The sequence below is a fragment of the Corythoichthys intestinalis genome, chromosome 10 (genome assembly GCF_030265065.1).
Source record: "Corythoichthys intestinalis isolate RoL2023-P3 chromosome 10, ASM3026506v1, whole genome shotgun sequence".
Taxonomy (NCBI): Eukaryota; Metazoa; Chordata; class Actinopteri; order Syngnathiformes; family Syngnathidae; genus Corythoichthys; species Corythoichthys intestinalis.
Window position 1 is genome coordinate 52,259,766 of NC_080404.1, and position 22,429 is coordinate 52,282,194.

Here is a 22,429-nt window from a genome sequence, read left to right on the forward strand (position 1 = left end):
ATTGAATCATTTACCCCTCCCAGGCAAAATCGATTGGGCGTCTAGTGCAGTCAATGTCAACACATAAGTTCAATGAGTGCCCTGTAAGGGTGAACGAAAAGTCATAATTCACGCATGAAAGGGTTCAGAAAATTTCAAATTCTTTGACATACAACAAGTTCTTTTTAAAGTAACGGAAATAGGTACTTTCCCTGGTAACTAGTTACTTTTACTATAGAGTAATTCAGTTACTAACTCAGTTATTTTTTGGAAGAAGTAGTGAGTAATGTAACTAATTACTTTTTTAAAGTAACGTGCCCAACACTGAGAATGACTAATAACTGAATGCCTCCCAGCAAGATTGGCATATTAAGAAAAGTAAAGGCACAAAAGCAGTGAGTCAACGTGACTTTTTATTTTCCATTTGCGTGGCTTTGACAGGGATGAAAAGTGTCACATCGGTTTTATCCACATTTTAAATATATTGTGCTACATTTCAAGACATATTCTTTTATGAGTAAAAAAATAAAGATGCTAACGAGTGTTGCGCCGATAGCATATTTTGGCTCCCGATACGGATTCTGTCTGGTATCTGCCAATGCCGATACTGAACCAATACTGCGTTTTGTGAAAAAAGATCATTTTTTTGTTTAAGTTATTGCCACCGTGGCTTGGTCAGACACTGCTTAAAGGAGCAATATATAAGATTGGTGGCCAAAAATGGTACTGCAACCTGGATCAAAATACTGAAGGGCACAACAGCCCTTTGGACTGCCAGACAAGTTCTGCGCAATAGAGAATCAAGCTACATTATCATACCAACGTTGCCTTTCACTCAGAAACTGAAAATGAAATTTCTGGAGAAATTGTGTGTGTAGCTTTTGATGTGCTGGTCGGTATTCTTGTCGTACAAGTACACGCACTCGTAGTACAAATTCACGTAAGTACACACACTTGTAGTACAAATTCACGCAAGTATATGTACTTGTAGTACAAGTACACGCGTGGGTAGTGCAAGTACACACACTTGTAGTACAAATACACCTAAGTACATGCACTTGTCGTTCAAGTAAACATGCTTGTAGTCAGGGCCGGCCCAGGCCATTTGGGGGCCCTAAGCAAAATAATCCCAAGGGGCCAATATTTTTGTAAAAATGTATTAAAATTGTAACTTTATGTGCATCTTTCTTGATTCTTGATGTCATAACTATGTACACGACATTGCCAAGCATTACCTTGAATTGTACATTTGGGGAAGTCATCATCTTGTGAAGAGGACGGCACTCCACCTCCAATTCCAAGATACTTCTCAATAGCTCCTTTGAACCATCCAAAGTAATTGTATTATTACCTTGAATTCTTTTCTTCTCCAATTTTCTTCTTCTTTCGTTTCTCTGCTCCAGAAGGATAAATTGTCTTCGACATATTCTTGCATCTATTTTCCAAACAAGTTTGAGCACCAATCATGGCAAAGCAAGTTCAACGTCACTCCCCAGGTTGCCAGATTGTAATGATAAGAAAATGGATGTTTGCATAGGTAAACGGCAATGCGATCCACATTATTCACGATGCTCTATTAACAACGATTAAAATGAGGTCGCCAGATTGGGGGCCCCCTAGTAGTGGCCCAAAGCAGCTGCATAGTCTGCGTATAAGCTGGGCCGGCCTTGCTTGTAGAGCAAATACACACTAGTACAAGTACAAGTAAGTACACATACTCGTGTACACGCACAGGTAGTACAAGTACGCGTTTAGGTAGTACAAATACACGCAGGACACACACTTGTAGTACAAGTACACGCGTGGAGAGTACAAGTACACACATTTGTAGTACAAATACACCTAGGATGCTTGTAGTACAAATACACGCAAGTGCACACGCTTGTAATACAAGTACACGCAAGTACACGCGCTTGTAATACAAGTACACGCACTTGTAGTACAAATACACCTAACTACATGCATTTTTGGTACAAGTACACATGCTTGTAGTACAAGTACACGCACTTGTAGTACAAATACACCTAAGTACATGCACTTTTGGTACAAGTACACATGCTTGTAGTACAAGTACACGCGCAGGTAGTACAAGTACAGTAGACACGCTTGAGGTACAAATACACGCAAGTACATGTACGTGTAGTACAAGTACAGGCAAGTACATCTACGTGTAGTATAAGTACATGCAAGTACATGCACGTGTAGTACAAGTACAGGCAAGTACATGCACGTGTAGTACAAGTAAAGGCAAGTACATGCACGTGTAGTACAAGTACAGGCAAGTATATGCACGTGTAGTACAAGTACAGGCAAGTACATGCACGTGTAGTACAAGTACAGGCAAGTACATGCACGTGTCGTACAAGTGCACTACTTGTAGTACATGTACCTTGTAGTACAAGTACACGCAAGTATATGTACTTGTAGTATAAGTACACGCGCTTGTAGTACAACAACACGCAAGTACACATGCGAATGAACGTTCATTCGCTGTTACACTCCCACTTCATTGGACGTCAACTATTGATTAACTTATTGAAATTCACAGAAGAAGTGCTCCATTTTGTCCTGGTTTGTGAGTAGCTAGCAGCCATTTTGGGTAGGGCAACACGACATGTGGTTAGAAACTATATGAAACTATATGATATTTCTTGGTACTCCTTAATACCATTGATGTCATTTTAGTGTCATATCGGTGCAACACTAATGCTAACATTATTCCCTTAGCAACGACTAAGTACAATGACAACAAACATTTTTGCGTCCTTTTCTATTTACATACCAACACAAGAACTCAAATTTCCATAGGGGTTGTGTCGGGTTATGAAATCCACAGCACTTTTGACAACTTTCAACGTGTCACAACATCTGAAGGAGTTTGTACAAAACCCGCAAGAAACACGGCACTCCAAGTTCACGCCATTTTCTAGAACATTTGTACAAAGTGATGAATACAACATGATTGAAAAATGTGTCATATCAAATGGGGCGGGGGTAATCTCTTATATTACATACATTTGAAATTAAAATGTTTATCAAAATGCATTTCTTCATATTTTATATTATCTAGTATATGTTACATTACGTAATGTATAAATGCTGTTCAGTAATTTAGCTGCTATGTACTTTACGTAGCACTGAACCGCCTCTGTTAAAATACATAATATTGAGCATCTCTTGAGGATGTATTTTCCCAATCGGTTTCACGCAAAACAATTTTGAATATTACGCCACTTGCATAAGGTACGTAAAGCTGCTTCAGTGGTCTTACCTTGGCTAGGAGCTACGACTAATATTAGTATTCTATAAATCCTTATATTGATGATACTTTTTTGTAGATGTGCCATATAATTTCCCAACTTATGAAAACCGATTGTAATATACAGCTCATCACAAGATGCTCTAAACATTGTTCATTTTAACAGAGGCGCTAAAGCGCTCAGTACGTAGCAGCTAATTTAGCCGCAAAACCTCAAACGATACGTAGTAGAACGACTAATCTCATAATGCTATGACATTTTTCTACTATTATGACTTAAATCTCGTAACATGACATGAAATTACATATTACGTTTTTCTTGTAATTTTACGTAAAATTATGTTACATGACGACGGCAATCGAGTGATATGACGATTTTTCTCATAATATTATGACTTTAATCTTGAATGTTATGATGTATTACGTTATTCTCGTAATTTTACCAGCGAGTCCTAATATTATTACTTTTCAAGGCTTGTTCTTCTATTTCCTCCTGTGGTCCCAACACTCCATCGTGGATTTCCTATGACTAAAATAAAATACAAACGGAAAAATAATATTGTTGATACATTTAAAGGGAACCTCGAACTTAAAGACTTGTAGGATCTAATAAGCCACAATTGTCTTTGCTAAAATATGTTATTTGAAACATATATTATTGCCATTGATTTCAAAATCCATAATATTTAGGCCATTTTTTACGCACGCAATGCACGCTGAGGGTGATGACACGGTTGGGCTGGACTGGGAGAATAGCTGTGCTAGCTAGCAAGCGAAACTAGTAGGACGACTGGCATGATTTTGTCACATTCTGCTGCTGGTCAGATTGTTTTGTTACAGAGCTGTGGGATGAGTTCCTAACGTCGTACCTGCATCCAATTCCAGCTCATCAGTAGTGTCTTTAAACCGATCCTAGGCGACTTGCCGAGATATTGACTTGCTGCCATTTGACAGTTTGTATATCCCTTCGTTGCTAGTTGCATCATTGTTTTTTTTTGTTTGTCTGCATCTCACCGCGGTTTACCCTCGTTTTTTTTTTTTTTTTTTAATTGACCCTGACCTACTGTCACGGACCCTTTTGTGTATCCCTTTTCGCGATCACATAGTTTTTGGGGGCTCAATAAACCCTTTCACCCAATCCCGATGTTGTTGTTTTCTGCTTGCTGTCTGAAGTGAGCCGCGTTTTCTTATTCCGTCGTCAAGCCAGGTGCACTTTCTTTTCGTTTGCGTTTCCCTTTCAGGTTTTACCGCACGGAGACAGATGACGCATGTGGGTGGCGATTGTTTTATAAAGAAAAATTGTGACTCTTCTCTTCATGTGGAAGTACAGTCCTTTGGTTTATACGCTTGTCTGTCGCCCAGGAAACGCTAGTTTGAATCCCGCTGGAGACCTTTACTTGCTTTTGCTGCTTGTTTTGTGAAATATCGACAGTGCTGTACTCGACACTTTTCCGCTCGGGTTCATATTGGAAGTAGAGATGTCCCGATCCGATATTTGGATCGGATCGGACGCCGATATGGGCAAAAAAATGCGCATCGGTATCGGATCGGAACACGGAAAAATTCTGATCCAGACTTCCGATCCAGTTTTTGGTTTTAAATCCGGTCCGGGTTTTCCAGCGCACCGATTCACATAATCCATTCCAGTTTTTGCTTCGATTTCCCTAAATTCCGGTCCGCATTTTACGGCACACCTTCAACACACTACATTTACATTACCGTCTCCAAGTTTACCGAGAGACTTTATCGGTAAAAATGTCAGCTGTGTGGGATCATTTCACCTTAAAGGACGACAAAGACGAAGAGGCAGAGTGCAACATATGCCACAATAAAGTCAAGCGTGGTGGTAAAGCTGTAAGAAGTTTTAATACAACCAACCTAATCAAGCATTTAGCGAAATACCACCGCAAACAATATAAGAAGCATGTTAAGAAAACCGAAGACAAATAGAAAGGTCCTACGCAACTAACACTGGCAGAAACTTTAGCTATGCGTGACAAACTGGCACTCGACAGTCCCAAAGCCCAGGGAATAACAAGACTCATTGCCGAAGAATTCATTCTGGATGACGAGCCATTATCTCTCGTGAGTAAAGACGCACCATCCAACACTTAGAACCACAGTACAACATGCCCAGCCGTCATTACATCCTTGAGCGATTCGGCCGTGGACGATTCGAGAACGATTCACAAACATCCAAATTCCGATTATTGAAATATGTCAAGTAAAGCGGAACTAATACACAGCGCGGTCTTCGGGACGCAATGAGAAACTGAACGCATTGCGTCCCGAAAGTAAACATCATGCTTGTCATAGACCCGGGCAATACCAATGCTCAACTCACGGCTTTAGCTCAACTCATGCTGCTGGATAAAAAACACAAGAATACCTGACTGCTGCTGACAGCCGCTGCAAACTACGTCAATGTCATTTTACTGGAGATAATAGATATCATATGTATATAGAACTAGATGCAAAATGACAGACTCGACGGCGGTAGCAACATTGAAGTATTGAAAACCAGATGCGTTAGTAAACAGCCGCCATCTTAAAGCAGAAGACTTCCCTAGTAGGCTGTTGTGAACCTTCCAAGCGAACCTAATTAACATTTTATCTAAAATACTCCTAAATCGGCAAAATCTTGACTTAAATCTATCTTCAAAACAGTTTTAAAACTTTCACACGTCGAAAGTAGACAGAAGGGAAATGATGGAATAACGGGAGCAATTTTAACAACTTTAACAGTTGATTCGCAAAATTAAATGAATTGAATGTAGTTTGAAGCTGCTGATACAGAATGGGGACTTGAGTATTTTTATTTACTGTTTTAAAATGTTAACTTGATACTGAAATAGTCGTTTATTTAAAGAGCATATGACACCAGAAAAAAAGTCTTAAATGGCATTATTATGTAAATTAGAATCATATTTTGAGACGATTCGACTATATACAACAATTTAGCAAAGCGCAGATGACGAGAAATTAGTCTTTTAATCTGCCGGTTAGCCACGCCTACCATTATAGGGCTTTAGCGTCCCCAACAGGTGGATGACGTCAGCGGTAGACTAGGCTCATCGGTTTTACTATTCAGCCCATTGAGGGGGAATTGTTCAGAACGAGGAAAACGCGACGAAGAGAGCTGCAAAATGTCATTGTTTCAGTCTCTCTACTCCCAATATTTTTACAGGATATTCTTTTTATCCAAGTATTTTCCCCCAATAGCTATATAAATGGCTTGAGAAGGACCAGTCAGCCCGTCGAGGGGGAACTATTCACAATGAGGAAAACGCGACGAAGAGAGCGGCAAAATGTCATTGTTTCTGTCTCTTTACTTCAATATTTTTACAGGATATTCTTTTTACCCAAGTACTTTCCCCAATTGCTAAATAAATGGCATGGTCATGACAAATAACAATCTTGTGCTAAATGGAATATAAAACAATAAAAATCCATTTATTCAAGACGAAATGGCAAAATTACTCCATAATGGTCAAAACAGTCGACTTCACCTTTACTGTCACACCTCCCGAACGATATTTTATGACACCTAAATCGGACATATGTAATTTCCCTTCCCCGGCTTCGGAGAATGTAAACAGACCAGAAGCAGTGACAGCTAGCCGACATGCTAACCCGAACCGAGGGATGTTTCAAAGTCTTCGAAGTGGAAAATCACACATAACTAGCCTGGATTCTTTGACATGACGACCCGGTTGTCGAGTTTCTTTGCGGATCGGCAAACCGCCCGGCGGAGAGCAATTTACAGTTCGTTCCCTGGAGGAGGGTGGCTGGAGTTGTTGTGTAGCTAACGCGCTAACAGCTAACTGCTAATGAGCATGAGGATAGCTTTTTACATGCCTATCAATGATCAAACGTAAGTAGTCCTTTATTTAAAGGAATTTTATAGTGTTTACTTTGTAATCACTGTATTCGTATTTGACATAATACAAAACAAGATGTTTACTCACTTCCTTGTAAGTCCAATGGTCCCACAGTAAATATCCACGGTGAATGGGAACCTTTTGAAACTCCAAAAAGGCGCATACGCCTCTCCCGCATACAGAATGATTTTTCTGCAGCCGTTTGGCTGGCGTGATGCAAAAAATAAAAGTATTAATCCGCAAAATCAGCTGAATCCTTCGTCCTCATACACAACAGTACACTGTATAGTGAAGAGAACGTCTTCTACCGTACACGTCACAGCGCCCTCCTCCTCAATGCAAGACCGAAGCCGGAAGTCACTCATTTTCATGGCGCGGGATTCAAAAAACTAAATAAATATAGCGATCGCTTCCACACACATCCAAGCGGTCCATATCATTCAGGGGCATAAAATACCGCGTGTATTATGAAATAAACATGCTTTTTCGTGTCACAGGCACTTTAAACCTGGGAGGCTTTTTATACAATTTTTGTCACTAATGCACGAAACACTAAAAGCATCTAATAGCTTGGGGGGATTTGTGGGATTTTCCACTGAGGTTGTTGGTGTGTTTTGCTTTTTTAAGACAGTTTACAATATTATTTGCACGTTTTACTGACTGACTATGGCACTTCTGTTTGTTATTTATAATGTTGGTTTGTCACTGAATAAACAGGTCAGTTTCTTGTTACCAACCGTTGTGTGTTATTCAAACTCACCTAATTCAGCTGGCTAGTTGTTATCAAGAGTACTAAAACCTTTTTCAACATGAGTCTGACAACTAAGTAAGGAGGCTAAATAACTTTTAACTTTAACACATGCTCAGATAGGTCGGTATCGGCCAGTATCGGTATCGGATCGGAAGTGCAAAACAATATCAGTATCGGATCGGAAGTGCAAAAACCTGGATCGGGACATCCCTAATTGGAAGGGCAGAACCTACGACATGTTTATGTAGCTAAAGAGTCACACTGTGCATTGCGTCGTCAACAACAATGGCGATCTACTAGTTAAACAAATTGAATTAAAACGAAAACATTAAGAGGGGTTTTAATGTGAAAATCATTATAACTCATACATAGACTTCATTCCCTATTGACATGACACTTCGACATTCTTTGCGTCACACCATATCAGAGGGGGCCGAGCTTCATTTAGTATAGTCAGGCGAAGACGGCACACGCTCATGTCTAAGGTGGATTCAAAATTGGATTTTTGAAGAACTACGGAAGCTGTACCACATACAAACAGGAAGGATTGTCTCAGGAGTCAATTGTTCGAGGATTCAAGGTAAATATGATATTTTTCGTACCATGCATGCATTTTGAAACGTTGTGAAAAAAAAAATCAATGGGAGAATGGGAAACGCTACAGCAATGGCGTCATTTTTCGACATATATACGTAAAATAGACGCGAAAGTGCCCGTTTTTTTGCCCTTTTAACAAAGAATCGAGACAGTTTTACGTCCATTTCTACAAAGAATTCAGCGATTGAAGCATTTATTCGCAGGAATTTTCTTCTTTGTTTACACATGGCGGCGGCTAATTTTCGTAACTGACTTGCCTCATAGTTGGCAATATTTACGCGAAATAAATGCTACCTGCACGGTTTCTTTGCTTTTAACCAAGAATCGAGACTGTTTTCCGTCCATATCTATGAAGAATCCGGGGATTTAAGCATTTATTCACGAGAATTTTCGCCAGAAAAGCTCTGTTTACACCAGGCGAACGCTAGCCTCATTCGCTAACAGAGTAGCATTGTACTTCAACATATATGCGTAAAACAAATGCTAACTGCACGGTTTCTTTGCTTGAAACCAAGAATCAAGACTGTTTTACGTCCATATCTATGAAGAATTTGGGGATTTAAGCATTTATTCACAAGAATTTTTGCCAGTAAAACTCTGTTTACATCAGGCGGCTGCTAGCCTCATTTGCTAAAAGTATATCGTGTATAATGATAATAAAGGACTATTCTATTCTATAGTTAGTTGTGATTATATATAGAATTTATTAATAATCTATTTACATATTATTTATAATTGATTCCGCATGTTTTCCTCAAGTATTAAGTTTCTGATGTTAAATTGAGTGATTTATTAGCTGTTGAAAACGTTGCTATTTTGGTCAAAACCTTATATGTTAAATATTGCTATTGATCCTGAAAAAATAGGTGATCATATCTGCATTTGGCGATTTTTGTGTATCTAGTGTAAAATCTGAGACTAGCCATTTTAAGTTGTGTTTTACTTATATAAAAAAATAATTAATCGGGATTTTATAAGGGAACGACTTTGAATTTTTTTATGACACTGCTCATGGAGACTCGTATATGGCTAAGGTAGATACCTGTTTTGGTTTTAGGTCAGTAGCAGCTTTTGTTTTGAAAATATCTGAATTTGAAGTTTTTGAAAATAGGCCCCCTACGAATCGGCCCAGTTTCCCGTGTCATGTCAATAGGGTATGAAGTCTATGACTCATACTAACATTTATCTTTTAAGAATTAAAATAAACGTCTATCCGTGGTTCCCTTTAACAATAGAGTTTGGAAAATTACAATGTGATAATAATTAACTTTTCACTCCACCCCATCTACAAATGAGAATAATGTGAAAATCGTTGTTTTCCACTGACGGCGCTAGATGTCCGATCCATTTGAAGTTGGACGGCTGGCAGGGAATGAACGTCCCGCTTCAAATGGATTGGAGGTCTATGAGTGATAAACTCACGGCAGAAGCAGAAAAAGACCTTTCGTCACCCTTATCAAAATGGCCTAAGGGCGGCCATGTTGGTAGGGTGACGTTTCCATCAAAGTCAATGCATTGACATTCAAATTATGTCATAACTAGCTTATTCTAAACCGACTCATTAGCTGCCATTGCCGTCGCTCGACGTCGGATCCATTTGAAGCGCTTCAAACGGATCGGACGTCAAAGGCAGCCAATGAGTTAAAAGTCCCACGTTAGGCTTCGTACCCCGCCGAACGCTGACGCTGGTTCCAGATGTCGTCGCGATGTTCGGGTCGGCAGAAGAGACGAGACGACCGCGCCAGACGCTCACGCAGGTCGCGCGGGTCCCCCAACGGAGGACGGGACGAAGGTGCGTTGTTGCCATGGAGACCGGATGACAGCTGACATCCCGCTGACCTGGAGAAAGTTACAAAATCGATTTTTGCCACTCTTTGAAAAATGACATAAGATGGCGCCAAAGCACCGGTTTGTTGGAAAGTCGCGATTCGTGTCAGTCAAGTTAGTTGAGTGACACAACTTGAGGGGAGGGACTAATATAAAAGGGAGGAGCTACATTTGTGACAGGAGGAGAACTTCCAAATATAGTCAATTCTTTTTTTTTTGTTTTGTTTTTGTCAGTTTGAGAGTAAAGTAAAGTAAAGTAAAGAGTTTGAGAGTATTGTCAAGCTCCGCCCCTTCCTCAACACGATAGAGTTCACATTTAACGTGCTAAGTTTCATGTTAAAATGGGATCAATTTCACATTTGAATTTGGAAAGTTTGACATTAGAATTTTTTTTTTTAATTTGAGATGTTTTAACATACATGATTAACATTTTCATGAAAAATTGCCATAAATTTCATAACTGAACATGCTCAGTTTCACATTTTATTATTAGACATTTGTAAATGAAATGTATCACATAATAATGTGAAAATTTTAAAATAATTTCATGTTTAAAAGTGTCATGTACAAACATGATCAGTTTCATGTTTTTACATTTTCAGCTAAAATATGTGGTGCGCCTAAAGGGACATCGAAAGAAATGAAAAAATTTAAACCATTTGGTGCACACCAGATAGTAAGTCTTGCGCACTAGAAACTATAACTACATTGCGTACCAGATTGTTTCTCATGAGCTTTCGCTAGTATGTCGTGCGCACTATAAACTAGCTAGGATAGAGAGCAGATAGTTTCTATATATGTATGAATGGCACCTGTTTTAACTCATTATCGGTATAAAAGACACATGTCCACAACCTCAGTCAGTCACACTCCAAACTCCACTTTGGCCAAGACCAAAGAGCTTTCGAAGGACACCAGAGACAAAATTGTAGACTTGCACCAGGCTGGGAAGACTGAATCTGCAATAGGTAAAACGCTTGGTGTAAAGAAATCAACTGTGGGAGCAATTATATGAAAATCGAAGACATACAAGACCACTGATAATCTCCTTCGATCTGGGGCTCCATGTGAGATCTCACCCCGTGGCGTCAAAATGATAACAAGAACGGCGAGCAAAAATCCCAGAACCACACGGGGGGACCTAGTGAATGACCTACTTTGAGCTGGGACCACAGTAACAAAGGCTACTACCAGTAACACAATGCGTTGCCAGGGACTCAAATCTTGCACTGCCAGACTGCTGAAGCCAGTACACGTCCAGGCCCGTCTGCGGTTCGCTAGAGAGCATTTGGATGATCCAGAAGAGGACTGGGAGAATGTGTTATGCTCAGATGAAACCAAAATAGAACTTTTTGGTAGGAACACAGGTTCTCGTGTTTGGAGGTGAAAGAATACTGAATTGCATCCGAAGAACACCATACCCACTGTGAAGCATGGGGGTGGAAACATCATGCTTTGGGGCTGTTTTTCTGCAAAGTGACCAGGACGACTGATCTGTGTAAAGGAAAGAATGAATGGGGCCATGTATCGAGACATTTTGAGTGAAAATCTCCTTCCATCAGCAAGGGCATTGAAAATGAGAAATGGCTGGGTCTTTCAGCATGACAATAATCCCAAACACACAGCCAGGGTAACAAAAGAGTGGCTTCGTAAGAAGCATTTCAAGGTCCTAGAGTGGCCCAGATCTCAACCCCATAGAAAATCTGTGGAGGGAGTTGAAAGTCTGTGTTGCCCAACCACAGCCCCAAAACATCACTGCTCTAGAGGAGATCTGCGTGAAGGAATGGGCCAAAATACCAGAAACAGTGTGTGAAAAGCTTGTGAAGACTTACAGAAAACGTTTGGCCTCCGTTATTGCCAACAAAGGGTACATAGCTAAGTATTGTGATGAACTTTTGATATTGACCAAATACTTATTTTCCACCACGATTTGCAAAAAAAGTCTTTAAAAATCAAACAATGTGATTTTTCTGTTTTTTTCCCCCACATTCTGTCTCTCATGGTTGAGGTTTACCCATGTTGACAATTACAGGCCTCTCTAATATTTTCAGAACTTGCACAATTAGTGGTTGACTAAATACTTATTTGCCCCACTGTACTATGGTTACATACAGATGGTTTACATTTATTGTATTTTCTGTTGATGTCTCAGTAGCGGCTCTGTAAAAATGTCATCCATTTCACATTAAAAGTTGTGATGGTTTGATTATTATTATACCATATATATTATATGATGTTTTTAATAGTAAAAATTTGTAAGAATTGTAATGTGATCAGCTTCTTGCCTGCCATTAGCGGCCATGGACATCCAATCCGTTTGGACTGGGATTGGACGTCCATGACCGTCAAGGGACTGAAACACAACGATTGACTACAGTGTTGTTGTGCAGCCACCTGCTCTTGGTGATTCTCTGAGGTTTGTCGCGGTCGCTCGGCGTCTGTCGCTGCTGCAGAGAGAAGACGACGCAGGTGAGAGCCATCAGGAAGCGGTATGAAGCGTATTTGCACTCGATTCGGGGACCTGGTAGTCCTCCAGGAGCATTTCGGCCAGCGCGATGCGTCTCAGCAAGTTCTCGATAAAGCGCTGGATCCGAACTTTGCCGCTGGTCTCCTGGCGCACGGCTGCTTCCAGAAACTTCTGGATGGTCAGAACCTGCCTGATAACACAAGCACAAACTTGATGATTTTACAGTGATCCCTCGCTACAAACATAGCGCCCTCAGTCCATTGCTGATTTTTTTCAATAAAAAAATAAAATAGTACAGTATTTTATAGAGAAGTACCGATCTGATCACGTACAGCCTCTGACTCTACCTCCTGCTGCTTTTCTTGCTCAGCAGGCAGCTGCAGCTTGTTAAAGTTAACGATGGGTGATGAGAGTGTTGCTTTGATCTTGCCAGAGAAGCTTGGGAGCGTTCCCTTTCAAAGGCACCAAGTTGTTTAGCTTGTTAAACACTAGCCGTTGCGTGTTGTGTGCTGTTCTAAGCAGCGTGAGTGGAACGCCTTGGGATCCCGCCGGAGAGCTGGTTGAAGTTAGAGCTGGGAATCTTTGGCCACCTAACGATTCGATTACGATTACGATTCAGAGGTTCCCATTCGATTATAAAACGATTATTGATGCACCCTCCCTCCTTTTTTAATTTTTTTTTTTTTTTTTTTTTTTTAATGTTTTGTACATTAGTTCCAAAATTGTTCAAAAATACTCTCAGGTTAAACCAAACTACTATTTCAGTATCAAGTTAACATATAGCAGTAAATAAAATATACAAAAATAACAGTAAATAAAAAACTCCAGTCCCCATTCTGTATCAGCAGCTTTAAACTACATTCAATTAATTTAATGTTGTGAATCAACCGTTAAAGTTGTTAAAATTGCTCCCGTTATTCCATAATTCCCTTTTGTCTACTTTCGACACGTGAAAGTTTTAAAACTATTTTAAAGATAGATTCAAGTCAATATTTACCGATTTAGGCGTATTTTAGATAAAAAGTTGATTAGGTTTGTTTGGAAGGTTCGCTACAACAGCCTTGCAGGGAAGTGTACTGCTTTAAGATGGCGGCCGTTTACTAACGCCCGCATCTAGCTTTTTGTAGGTGTGCTGCTAACGCTACCGAATCTATATTGCATCTAGTCCTATATAAATGATATCTACCGTAACATTATGTGGATGTACTTTGTAGCAGCTTTTCGGCAGCAGTCAGGTATGTTATTGTGTGTTTTTTATCTCGTGGCATGAGTTGAGCTAGAGCCGTGAGTTGAGCATTGGCATTACCCGAGGAAGCATGATGTTTAGCTACCCTCGCTCCGTTCCTCATTGACCGCGCGGCGCGCTGTGTGTTGTACTTCCGCTTTACTTGGCATATTTCAATAATCGGAATTTGGGAGTTTGTGAATCGTTCTAGAATCTTTCACGGCCGAATCGCGAATAATCTATGAATCAGAAATTTTGCACACCTCTGGTTGAAGTGGCTGGGGAGAGGGAAGTCTGGGCTTCCCTGCTAAAGCTGCTGCCCCCGCAACCCGACCGCAGATTAAGCAGTTGATGATGGATGGATTTTTATCCCATCACATAAGAGGTTAATCAATTTTGAATTACTCATAAAACAAATTTGTATATTGCAAAATTAACGAGAATTACATTGAAAATACAATTAAAAAAAAAACAACAAACGCGCCACTGAATATGCAATATATCCAATCATCCTTCTGCTGTGAATTGTAATGAATTTATTACGAATTGGCGTCCAATCCATTTGAAGTAGGGGAGCTGGCAGCGAATGAATTAATTTGCAGCTGACATCCCACTTCAAATGGATTAGACTCCTACTGCCATCAATGACAGCCACCGAGTTAAAACGCAAAATATGAAAATATAAAAAAAGTGACCTCTCTCGCCATTCCAGCTCGTTTTCAGAAGCGTTGATTTGCTCCTTGAGGGCAGCGATGACGGTGACGGCGACGTCCACCTGCCGGCTCAGCGAGCGCTCCTTCTCCGCCACTTCCTGCCGCTCGCGTGACAAATGCTGCGAGTGGGCGCGCTCGCATAGCAGCCGCGTGTCAGCCCGCGCCAGCTCTGTCCTCACCCGCGACAGACGCCGCTGCAAGACCTCGGCCGCGCCGTAGGCGGAAGACGCCTCGTCCGCGCCCCAGGAAAGACGGCGGCCTGAGAGGGAAGAACAGACATGGGAACGTGGTCTTTGATAATGTTTTGCCAGCAAAAGATGGGAATAAGGAGTCTACGATATTTGCGATTTGATCAAATGTACTTCAAAAGTGTTTCGACGATATAAAAATGTATTGACGGTGAGTCCTTGATGATGTTGTGCTGGCAAAAGATGAGGAAAAGGTTTGGATATTTGCAATTTGATCAAATGTACTTCAGACGTGTCCTTGACATTTTAGGGGCAGTTTACATGGCGACTCTGCGACACGAAGACGCAATGACTGTGTTGCAGAGTGGCTTCGCGTGCATATGGTGTCAGTGAAGAAGGAAGGCGAAGACGAAAAATTCTGAATCCTGCCTCCAAAGTGGAAGAATTCGATTGCGGGGGATTGATGGAGGCTTGCTCCACATGCATATCAAAGGCTCCCGCGGCGCGACACCGCACCGATAACGTCAGCACTCGTACACGTCACATTGGGCGTACGCAGCGGTTAGAGATGTCCCTATCGATCGGCATCCCGATCGATCGGGTCCGATCACGTCATTTTCAAAGTATAGGAATCGGCAAAAAAATATTGGACCTGCCTTTTTTTTACTATATATGTATTTTTTAATTAAATCGTTTTCTAATTGTATTTAATGTTACAGACATAATATGTTACACTCATCCAGAGTCTTTAATTTAGGCTTAAGGTAGGGTTATCAAATTTAATTTTTTAAAAAGTGTATCATGTGTACCATGAAATATTTAACGCAATTAATGCATGCACTGCACAACCCACTCACGCATTGTCACGCTCCATCTGTAATGGCGCCGTTTTACCTATATAGAAAGCTAAAAGGCAGCGTAAAATTGGTAGAGTGAATTTTGGCAGCCTTTGGAGCCTATTTTTAATTGGCTAAAGCCTTACAATCCCTCTCCCTACGATTAAAAATATCGTGGGAAGCAATGTGGGGAAGCAAGGTAGTAATTGATCTTTTTCTTAACAACCTATGTTATTTCCCAATGCAGAGAAGATATATCAATTGGTAGCACTACGCACAGTCATGGTTGCACTTCCCATCATGCATTTGGGCATGGCTACAGTATCATTTGTTGAAAGCTCAACAAATACACTAGATGGCAATATTTAGTGACAATATACAAAGTCACATTTATCCTTTAAGAATTACAAGTCTTTCTATCCGTGGACCCCTCTCACAGAAAGAATGTTAATAATGTAAATGCCATCTTGAGGATTTATTGTCATAATAAACAAATACAGTACTTATGTACTGTATGTTGAATGTTTATATTCATCCGAGTTTTATTCATTTTTTTCTTAATGCATTGCCAAAATGTATATGATCGAGAAAAATTATCGGGAATGATTGGAATTGAATCGGGAGCAAAAAAAAAGCAATCGGATCGGGAGCAAAAAAACATGGTCGGAACAACCCTAGCAGCGGTGCTATTAAACATTAAAAACAGCAAATATGGCGGAATGTCGGCTATAATTTACAATTTTAATAATATTTTTAAATATGTTGAACGTTTCCATTTTTGTGCCTTTTTGAACATAAGAAAAATGCCATCGCTTCGAGTGGGCGGGCATATTTTTTTCCGGACTGAGGAACTTTGATGGGGTAAAGTCCATCATTCGCTGTCACCTTATAAATCTGCACTGCCCCATAGGGCCTGGCATGAATACTACATCGTTTTCATGCGTAATTGCGACATTGTTTGAATGGAGAGGGGCCCATATAAATGCAAATTTGAAATTTTTCGTATTCTCGGAGAGTCACCATGTAAACGGCCCCTTAAAGTGCTGCGTATAGGGTCTTTGATGATGTTGCGCTGTGAAAAGGTGAGGAGAAGCATCTTCAATAATTGCATTTCGGTCGAATGTATTTGAAAAGTGTCTTTGATGATGGTAAATGTGGGGTCTTTGACGATGCAAAGTACGCAGATGTAAACGGGGTCTTTGATGATGTTGCAGAGGTCGCGTGGATTGAAAACGGTCTTTGCCCAATCTAACAGGTTTGTGAAAAGATTCATTCATGCAAGCAAATTTCATATGAAGATGAGTCTATAATGATTTCATGCGTATAACAGGTGGTGGAAAGGGTCTTTGATGATATCATGCAGCTAAACAATTTTTTCTCAAGTTTTCCAGCAATACAGGCTCTTCGACGGGCTCACCCGAGAGGTCCGTGTTCCATTCCGGGTCCTCGTCCAAATCCAAGTCGGGATGGAAAATTCCTCTGTGATCTGGTGCCTCATCCGAAGCGGCATCCTCGCTCCTATTGTCGTCCTCCACGTCCCCGTCATCCGCCCGCGTGGCCACGCCCACACTTTGGGTCCGCCTCCGGGAGACGAGAAAGCGGGCGGCATCCCTGCCGTCGCTGAGCGAGCGCATGTGTAGCCCACGGCGTCCCCCGCGGGCCGGGAGGCTGCCGTCGCGCCCCGGCGGGAGCTTCCCGGTGATGCTGAAGCCAGCGTACTCCGGCGGGTACCCGGCCGCGACGTCGGGCACGTCAGGGCCGTGGAAATGGGCCCAGCTCTCCCCTTCGAGGAAAGAACCGGAACAAAACTCGTGCTGCTGCATGACTGCTGGCTGATTGACAGGAAAGATGGATACCTAAATTAGGACACTTATAATACAATGTTTATTAACTCGTTCACTGCCAGTGCAGGTACAGTATACAGTATGTATAATACTCACTAGGGGTCTGACAATATAACAATATGGTGATATATATATATACAGGTAGTCCCCGGGTTATGACGTATTCGACTTTACGACGCCTGAGTCTTGTCCGCCATTTTGTCTCCACTCGTTTTTTGTTTTTTTTTTCTCTCGCATATACATTACCTAATTGTACCTCACAGTCAGGGGTTCATTTGTGCCAGATCTTGCCGGAACAAGATCCGACACCTCTTGATTTTGACCTCCCTGTGTTCCGGGACTTATTAGGGCAGATCCGGCACCTCTCGTGTGTAGAAAATAATTAAAGATGTCCCCATCGCTCGGGATGCCGATCGATCGGGTCCGATCACGTCATTTCCAAAGTATCGGAATCAGCAAAAGAATATCGGACATGATACGCTCGAATGAACGCTCATCTCCACCTCACCCGCGATGGAAGGACCCCAAATTGGCACTGAATTGAAGCATATTATTGAGACGTAGTTTGAAGGTTCAAGAAAAACTGTGTGGAAAAGAAAAGAGCAGGTATGCCACATTGTTATCGTCCGCCTCCATTGTTTACGATGCTGTCATGCCGCACTAAAAACAGCAACGGCATGACTTCCCTTGCCGAGTATCCGAATGTTGTATGGTGACAGCAGTCCATATTAGGCGGCGCGTAGGCGGTGGGTAACATTACCCGCCTTCATTAGCCGTCTAACAACTAATCTGAGTAATAGGCTTACTAGTGTAGCTGACATGTGGTATAGTCCAAGTAATTACACGTTTAAGGCCATTATCCATCCTCGTGTAGACGTAGCCAATATCTACGCTCTCCAGTCCAAATTCATATTATGCAAATACTTCGTTTTACTACAATCAGCGGAAGCCGTACATTTGCCGTTGCCGACAGGTGACAACTTGCTCGGCTTTACTTGTTTCGCTCCGGGCCTTCGCCCTGCGGCTAATGACAATATGACAAGCTCAGCTGACAACAACGTTCAAGTTGGAGTGTCTTGCACAACAACAACTTCAACAACATGCTCTATTACCTTGATAATGTTGTTTCTTTTCTTCTCCGATTTTCTTCTTCTTTCGTTTCTCTGCTCCAAAGGATAAATTCTCTTCGACATATTCGTGCATCTATTTTCCAAGCAAGTTTGAGCACCAATCATCGCAAAGCAGGTTCAACGTCACTCCCCAGGTTGCCAGATTGTAATGACAAGAAATGGATTTTTGCATAGATAAACGGCAATGCGCGCCACATTATTCAGAATGCTCTATTAACAACGTATAAAATGCGGTTGCCAGATTGGGGGCCCCCTAGTGGTGGCCCTAAGCAGCTGCATAGTCTGCGTATAGGCTGGACCGGCCTTGGTCGCATGCCATTAGGTTATCGATATGCTCCTGTCGTTTTATGAACATGTTGTGGTGTTTACATAATTCACCTGCAGGAACTTGTGTGTTATGTTAAGAGGTCCCGCACAAACTGTTTTGGTTGTTGCACTTCCGGTTTGAGGGAAGTAGTTCCTGCGAGTGTTAGCTTGAGCGTTGATGTCTATTATTAAAGTGAGGTTTGCTCGGGTGTTCGACACTCCGCCTCCGTTTCTTCGGCGCTACACTGGTGACTAAGAGTGTGACAATATCTCGATACAGCGATATATCGCGATATTTTGCAACCCGATCGGTTATCGATATGTTCCCGCCAAGTATCGATACTTTTATTTAATATATTGGCCATACAATGGAGTATGGATGCTGTCAACTGCTCAACGTTTGTTGAGCAATTCCTTGGCGGTCCACTAGGGGCGCTCGGGAGTGGCGGTGAGGGTAAAGTGCGCACAAGTCGTCTAGAGAACAAGAAATGTAGCTCCAAGTGGGTTGAAAAAATAAAAAAGCTCCGTGAGAACGGTGGAGGAAAAAATGAGCAAAATATTGCTACAAATCACACATGGGGACACACTTTAGATTTTACACCAACAAGAAAGGAAGTAAGGTGAACAAGTCTTAGAAAAATAAGTTTCACTTGCAGCTGGTGAAGTAGTGGACACAGGAGTTTGTGAGCTTAGCTTTCATCACTTGAGGTAAGAAAGTTTTGCAATGTAATTGACTTTTTAATTTACATGTATTATTTTGATGACATTTGGTGTTGAAAGATATAAAATAAACCAGGACCCTAAACTGGATGAAAATGAATATCGAACAAGCCCACATGAATTTACCGATTTATTTGATATTATTTGAGAACCGCTTTCCATCTAGTTTACTACACAAACTGTTATTACTGTCATTTTGATACAATAAGCTATAAAAATGGTTTGAATAGGTTCCAAGATATATAAAGTGATGTGCATGATAATTAATGTTGCTTACATATTAAAAATGGGTAATTATTGCATTTTTAATTTCTATACATTCAATTCATATTTTTTTAAATTCAATACTTCCAACACAAAAAAAGAAAATCAGGATTTCAACTAAAAAGCTATGAAGTAGCTAATATTTTTAGTTTTATTTTGTTGTTTTTAAGGTGAGGAAGACTGTGACTGAGCAAGTCTGGCATCTTAAATGCTGAAGCAGATAGTGGAAGTGCTCAAACCAAGCAAATCAGGTCATATACGAAGAAAAGACCCACCAATTTTATCATTGCCCCACTCCAAGCTCAACTGCTGACACCTATGGCACTTTTTATTTATTTATTTATTTATTTTAAAGATTTAAAACTTTAAAGAAATTAAGGGTGCCATTCATCATGATCTCTCAAAGTGATATCAGTGGTCGTGGTTTGTTTCCTATATATGTGCAGGGGCACAATTTGCAGTAGATTTATATTTTATAGCAATGTTGCACAGAAAAGGTGTCACTGTTTAATAAATGACTTAAACAGTATTTGTTTCTATTTTTAAATATCTTTTTTTCCCCCCGTTTCAACAGTTGTATCGTAGAATGTCATGTATCCAATTTCTGACCAATATATCGAAAATCGCTGCATCGTGATATCGTGAGATAATCGTTATCGTGAGCCTTGTATCGTGAATCGTATCGTATCGTGAGGTGCCCTGAGGTTCCCACTCCTACTGGTGACCCCACCGTGGGTGATGCTTGGCCTCAGATGCGCCCCCAAGGAAGACCTGCTGTCCTCGTCCGCCAAGCTCGTCTATGGCCAGCTGCTGCGGGTCCCCGGCGATTTCATCCCGGATGCCACGGCCCCTTGGTCGGCAGCCAAGCAACGGTCCTCCCTTCTGGAGGCTGCTAAGGGGTTCGCGCCGGTCCCCACGTCGCATCATGGCTCCCCGGTTGCCCGGATCCCCCGTGGCCTGCGTTCGGCGGATTTTGTGTTTATTCGTCATGACGCCCACCGCGGACCCCTGCGTCCCCCTTACGACGGCCCGTTCAGAGTCCTGGAGCGCGGGGATAAGGGCCTGCTCGAGGACATTGGCGGAAGACCCGAGACTGTTTCGGTGGACAGGGTCAAGCCCGCGCACCTGGACATTGCTCGGCCTTTGGAGTTGGCCCTCCCCCCGCGCCGGGGTCGTCCCCCTTTGCTCCGCCCCCCTGCACCTGCCGGGGTGCCCTCGACCCCGTCAGTGCCCCTACCCCTCGGCCCGGTGGACTTTATGGCCCCGCCCCCCTCGGCCATTGCCGTGCACACCCGCCGGGGTCGGGCCGTCGTCCCTCCTCTGCGTCGGGATTTTGACTATGGGTGAATTCTGGGGGGGCTGGTGTGGTGTTTACATAATTCACCTTCGGGAACTTATGTGTTATGTTAAGAGGTTCCGCACGAACTGTTTTGGTTGTTGCACTTCCGGTTTGAGGGAAGTAGTTCCTGCCAGTGTTAGCTTGAGCGTTGATGTCTATTATTAAAGTGAGGTTTGCTCCGGTGTTCGACACGCCGCCTCCGTTTCTTCGGCGCTAAAATGTCATTAAAAAACTAATAAAGGAATCCTAACAAGCATTTTCCATTAGACCAGGTGATGAGCAAAGAGTTAGATATTTCCGCCCGTTTAAACAATATGTTTGTGTTCGTGCATCATCATACATAATTTTTAAGCCCCTCCACTCGCCCACCGGGGCCCCCCAGATGCGCGAAGACCAGGGCCCACCCCAAACTGCGCCCCGTGAGCCTAATATCGCAAATCGTATCATATCGATAAGTACCCGGATGTTCCCACCCCTACAGAGTACATTTTGCATTACAAATGCACAGGTGGCTTTGAAATAAGACCCCTCAGAAAACGGGGGTTCACTACATTTCATTTTATAGACTATGATGGCCGACATTCCGCACAATCGTGGTCTCAAATGCTCCAGAGAGACAATTATATCGACAGACAGACGCTCAGCCATTCTTCACTTCACTTGCTCCATTATTAAGATAATTTGCCCATGAGCCCAGTTTACCAACTGTCAGATAATGTGACAGCAACAAGCACGTGGCGTCATTTAACCATATCAAATCATGTTACATGACGTCACGCAGCCACGCGCGCGTAACAGGTCAAGATCAACCAGACGGTGGCTAACGCTAGCTGGCAAGCCAGCGAAGCTAGCTGGCGGCAATCAATCAATCAATGGATCGATCGGTTGAGTGAAAATAAAAGGAGAGAAAAAAGAAGACGAACGAAAAGACGTGCCCGCGCTTACCCACTAGGCGCGACAGGAGGCGCGCGCTTGTGAAGACGACCAGACGTGCACGCGCAGGAGTCCCGCGGATGCCCGCGTGACGTCACTAATCGAAGTGGACCAAGAGAGTCTGGCTGCAGCCCGCCTCTCTCAGTACCCTGCGCCGCTCGTCTCAGTAC

General features: G+C 42.1%; 2 protein-coding genes and 1 long non-coding RNA gene across 6 annotated transcripts in view; 1 reads left to right on the plus strand and 2 right to left on the minus strand.

The window, feature by feature from the left end:
• LOC130923510 (uncharacterized) overlaps positions 1 to 22,429 on the minus strand; it is a 226,808-nt gene that overhangs the window by 203,327 nt on the left and 1,052 nt on the right. The window lies entirely within an intron of this gene.
• znf365 (zinc finger protein 365) lies at positions 161 to 22,365 on the minus strand. 2 transcript variants are annotated; one of them, XM_057849281.1, is made up of 7 exons: positions 22,272 to 22,365; positions 17,141 to 17,555; positions 14,682 to 14,958; positions 12,816 to 12,951; positions 12,689 to 12,741; positions 10,136 to 10,306; positions 161 to 3,767 (listed from the first exon to the last, which is right to left on the minus strand). In XM_057849281.1, the coding sequence occupies exons 2-7, from the start codon at positions 17,544 to 17,546 to the stop codon at positions 3,722 to 3,724; spliced, it is 1,089 nt and encodes a 362-aa protein (XP_057705264.1). In that variant the 5' UTR covers positions 17,547 to 17,555; positions 22,272 to 22,365; the 3' UTR covers positions 161 to 3,721. The 2 variants fall into 2 exon arrangements, with proteins under 2 accessions (XP_057705264.1, XP_057705263.1); XM_057849280.1 differs by lacking the exon at positions 22,272 to 22,365 and adding an exon at positions 18,680 to 21,052.
• Positions 19,300 to 22,429, plus strand: part of LOC130923506 (beta-1,4-galactosyltransferase 3-like) — a 31,620-nt gene continuing 28,490 nt past the window's right edge. The window contains exons 1-2 of one of the 2 annotated variants that reach the window (XM_057849284.1): positions 19,300 to 19,711; positions 20,158 to 20,238. The gene's annotated coding sequence lies outside the window, so the exon portion shown is untranslated. The remainder of the gene's footprint in view (positions 19,712 to 20,157; positions 20,239 to 22,429) is intronic. The other variant, XM_057849283.1, reaches the window with a different exon arrangement.

Excerpts from the sequence above, each read along its gene's own strand:
- znf365 (XM_057849280.1), bottom strand. The coding sequence starts at position 18,802 with ATGATTGGTGCTCAAACTTGCTTGGAAAATAGATGCACGAATATGTCG. Across the intron at positions 14,959-17,140 it reads ATGGAACACGGACCTCTCGG|GCCGCCGTCTTTCCTGGGGC; the intron begins GTGAGCCCGTCG and ends CTTCCCTCTCAG. Across the intron at positions 3,768-10,135 it reads CAGCGTCAGCGTTCGGCGGG|TCATAGGAAATCCACGATGG; the intron begins GTACGAAGCCTA and ends ATTTTATTTTAG.